General features: G+C 45.3%; 1 protein-coding gene across 1 annotated transcript in view; it reads left to right on the top strand.

The window, feature by feature from the left end:
• The window catches only part of T265_06260 (hypothetical protein), a gene marked incomplete at both ends in the record, with an annotated part of 61,290 nt that overhangs the window by 47,159 nt on the left and 10,615 nt on the right, over positions 1-3,516 (top strand). The window contains one exon of the mRNA XM_009171470.1: positions 1,077-1,448. Coding sequence (XP_009169734.1) covers positions 1,077-1,448 — 372 coding nt within the window. The remainder of the gene's footprint in view (positions 1-1,076; positions 1,449-3,516) is intronic.

Genomic DNA, 3,516 nt, shown 5'->3' with positions numbered 1-3,516 from the left:
GTCATGGTTGTACGGCAGTGAAGCATTGGTGTTGAACACTGATGTCATGCTGTCGTTGTTGTTGTTGTTGTTGTTGTTGTTGATGATGATGATGATGATGATGATGATGATATACCGTAAACGGTGCGCATGAATAAAACATCCCCAGTTACGTTTGATTGCGCACTTTGGTCTATGACTACACTGACGATTGCGAAGCGTTTATAGCATAACATTCTGGTGAACAGAACTTGTTGTTTACTTTTCCTGGTTCTCGCCCTCATGGAAGCACTCTCGGAGAATAGCAAACTCACTCTTTGATGGTGGGTGATTGTTGGTGAGACATCAACCGTTGGTAAATGATCAGGTGGCTTTTGATCTGTTCGCCGAGTTTCGCAATTGATTTTCAAACGTTTCGTCACCATTCGGAGAGCCATCCTCAGCGCACTGTTGGAGATGTCCCCTCGAATGGTAACGAAACGTTTGCAAATCAATGGCGAAGTTCGGCCAGCAGATGAATAGCCACCTGATCAATTATCAACCCCCCCTCAAGCCACCAATATTTCAATACATCAACCGTTATGGTGATAGCCGACCAGCCAATCTGGAACAATGGCCCGGACATTCGCATTGTGATAGGTCTTTTTGAGGATTCAATCTACCTGTTGAAGAACTGTGGAACGATCTTTCCTCTTCTGTCAGTTTGAATGAAAAGGTTTCAGGCCGCTGAAATAATTTATTTGAGTCTCCAACGCCCATTCCGCCCCTGTCATTTCCGCGAGAGCCTATTTATACCATCTATATCCTCCATCAGCAATTTGTCTCAGCACCGACTTTTTCGACGCATCTTGATTTCCGGCGTTATGTTTGGTCGTTACTGTGATCTAGTAAAGATCATAGTGATCCCTTGCAAGCATTTCTTGTTATCCATTTTCTCCTTTCAGTTAACCTCATCACCCCAGGAGTGTCTACTTTCTCCTGTGCACATTTGAACCATGGGATTCCTCAAGTACCTTTTTATCGGAAAAATTTGTTAATAACTTCCGGTTATCTCTCACTGACTGCAACGCATTCTTACTCACTACTTCTTTTTTCAGTTTTTGTTTCGACCTCAACAACACCTCACCACCGGCGAAATCCTGAGTGGGCGTGTAAATGTGTTCCAAGAGATCACTGTGAAACCCTCGCAGCCTTTTTACTGGCGATCCTCGAAAGAATGCAAGGCGCGTGTGTCCTTGCCAACTTCAACCCAAAATTTGACAACAAATACCAAAGAAGAACGCTCACAGAAACTAAGCGAAAGTCGCACCTCGCCCCCCACCTCTCCGGCTCGGCCCACTCTGATGCCTACCAAGCACTGGATTGTCACAGCAGGTGTAACGGGAACAAACTTTGGAAGGGCTACTGCGGTTTCGTTTTGGTCATGTGGTCTCTGGGTTGCCGTTGGTTACAGTAATGGCTTGATTCAGGTAAATGAACTATTCTTATCTTTCCCTGAAAGACACGGACGTTTACGTTTGTAAGAACAACGGTGCTCCGTAGCTGTTGCCCTAGAAAAGCATCTCATTTGGAGCCGCCGATTACTAATTGATGGTAAAATTAAATTTCCTAATGATCTAGTCTTCAACAACTAACAAGTTCGAATCTTCCTGTAGGTTGGTGCTTCTCGGCTTTTCGGTCTAGATTGACTTCACCTACGGACCGAGAGCTCTTTTGAAATTCCCGACTCTGCTCATGTTGTCAGGACTTGCGGAATCTTCGCTCATCAGCATACGTTTATTCACTGCTTGTTGCACACGACGGTCTCATGAAGGCTGCGAATGTACATTCCATTTGTGGCATCTACCCACATACCAGAAACGTCTATCAGTATGCACCAAAAATGTGGCACGGCTGAACCGTCATTATTTTCATTACCTACCTTAAATCCGTTTTATTTTTGGCTTTGAAATGTAGTTGGATGAGTACCTCGGGACTCAATTAATTTGTCGTTAATGACACTGATGAACATGGCTCAATCACTTGGCAAGAACTATGGCCTCAGTGCGGACTACCCAGCTTCCTGTTTCATCGAACAACTAGCTGTCTTGGTTTCCCGTTTTTCCGTGAACAAAACTGTAGTAGCCGAAGCCAAGCTATCCCTGGGATGCGGTTTATAGCTAGTGAACTGAGATGACCGGACACCAGTCTTCATTTGTCCATGCGGATTTCCAAGGCGCAGTCGACTCGGTTGACCGGTCTGTTCTCCTTCACACACTTGCCCTGGCGGTTTGTGAACATAATACGTCCTTTGTATTCTCAGACTTCTGGACTTGTGAGAGTATAAGACGAGCTCTCCAAATGCTTACGTATACGAAGCGACTTCTGTCATTGCTATTTCATTTCGTGATCGATGAGATAATGAGATGAACGTTGGAAGGTCTTCAAAAGTCCGTGTTCAAATAGCCTATAACGAAAATCTTGTCGATCTGGAATATGTCCTCGCCTTCGAAGAGGAACAGAGGGCGCGGGTGTTTCTGGTTGAACTGACCAAAGTCGTCCTTTGGTATGCACTTTGCAGCCACAAAGTGTAAGGTCGTGCTTGTCTACGTGCAGTCACTGAACGCGCCACTTAAAATATAGGGAGAGTTACTGGAAGTTGTGGAGCGTTTTACGTATATTAGAAGGTGTATTTGTCGAATGCCAGACCACGCGAATGTTCAGGATTTTCAGGCACCCGGTCAGTTTATGTTCATTTCATCAGGTTTGATGACTTCGCCTCAGGCTGGCTGTTTGTGGTGTTTCAGTGAAGTCATCCGTTATCAATGAATGAGAAGGCATAAATACAAGCTACAATCAGCGTATTACGACAGTACTGGTGTAGACGTAGATTATGATGATGGTGACAGTGGCGCTTCGGATATTTTACTTCACTGAATCCATCGATTTGTTTGTGACCAAGCAGCCGATCCAAACTTTTTTTTACCGTGTGTGTTAGGGCGTGTGTTTCTCAATCAATCTGCTGGTGTGCGCTAGTTACGTACGAGTTGCTATTCCACACAGAGTCTTTTTTCACTCTGTCGAGCAATCGGAAGGGCCGTTCATTCAAGACTGGATCGGCCGAATCACAGTTATGGTCGTCATCCTCGTCATCAATATCAGCACACCAGTAGTAGATACCGATGCCACAACAGATTCCTTGGGTTGATGCACATCTTTTCATCCCCCATACAGTGTTTCTGCTGTCATGATCAAAGTAGTTATTGTGTTTGCGGCAGTTTCTTATTTCACCTCACTCTAAAACTATCATTCGGTTACCCGCAATTTTGCAAAAATCTCAATTCTGACGGCTCCAGTATTACTGTTATTACCAGTATTATTTCTGGTCAAACAAAGCACCTCTAGGGTGGCTTCCCTTCCTCGGCCTGGGCAACCGGGAAGTATCATTGGCCCGCGCAGTTCAGCGTCCACCGATGTCCTTCCCCAACCCCTTCCCACTGCACAAGCAAACGTCGCTGGGCCATTTGACTGTCAGTCATCTGACCGAAGGGCCTTATG

This window comes from Opisthorchis viverrini (genome assembly GCF_000715545.1).
Source record: "Opisthorchis viverrini unplaced genomic scaffold opera_v5_129, whole genome shotgun sequence".
NCBI classification, from domain to species: domain Eukaryota; kingdom Metazoa; phylum Platyhelminthes; class Trematoda; order Opisthorchiida; family Opisthorchiidae; genus Opisthorchis; species Opisthorchis viverrini.
This window is presented reverse-complemented; position numbering and strand designations above follow the sequence as displayed.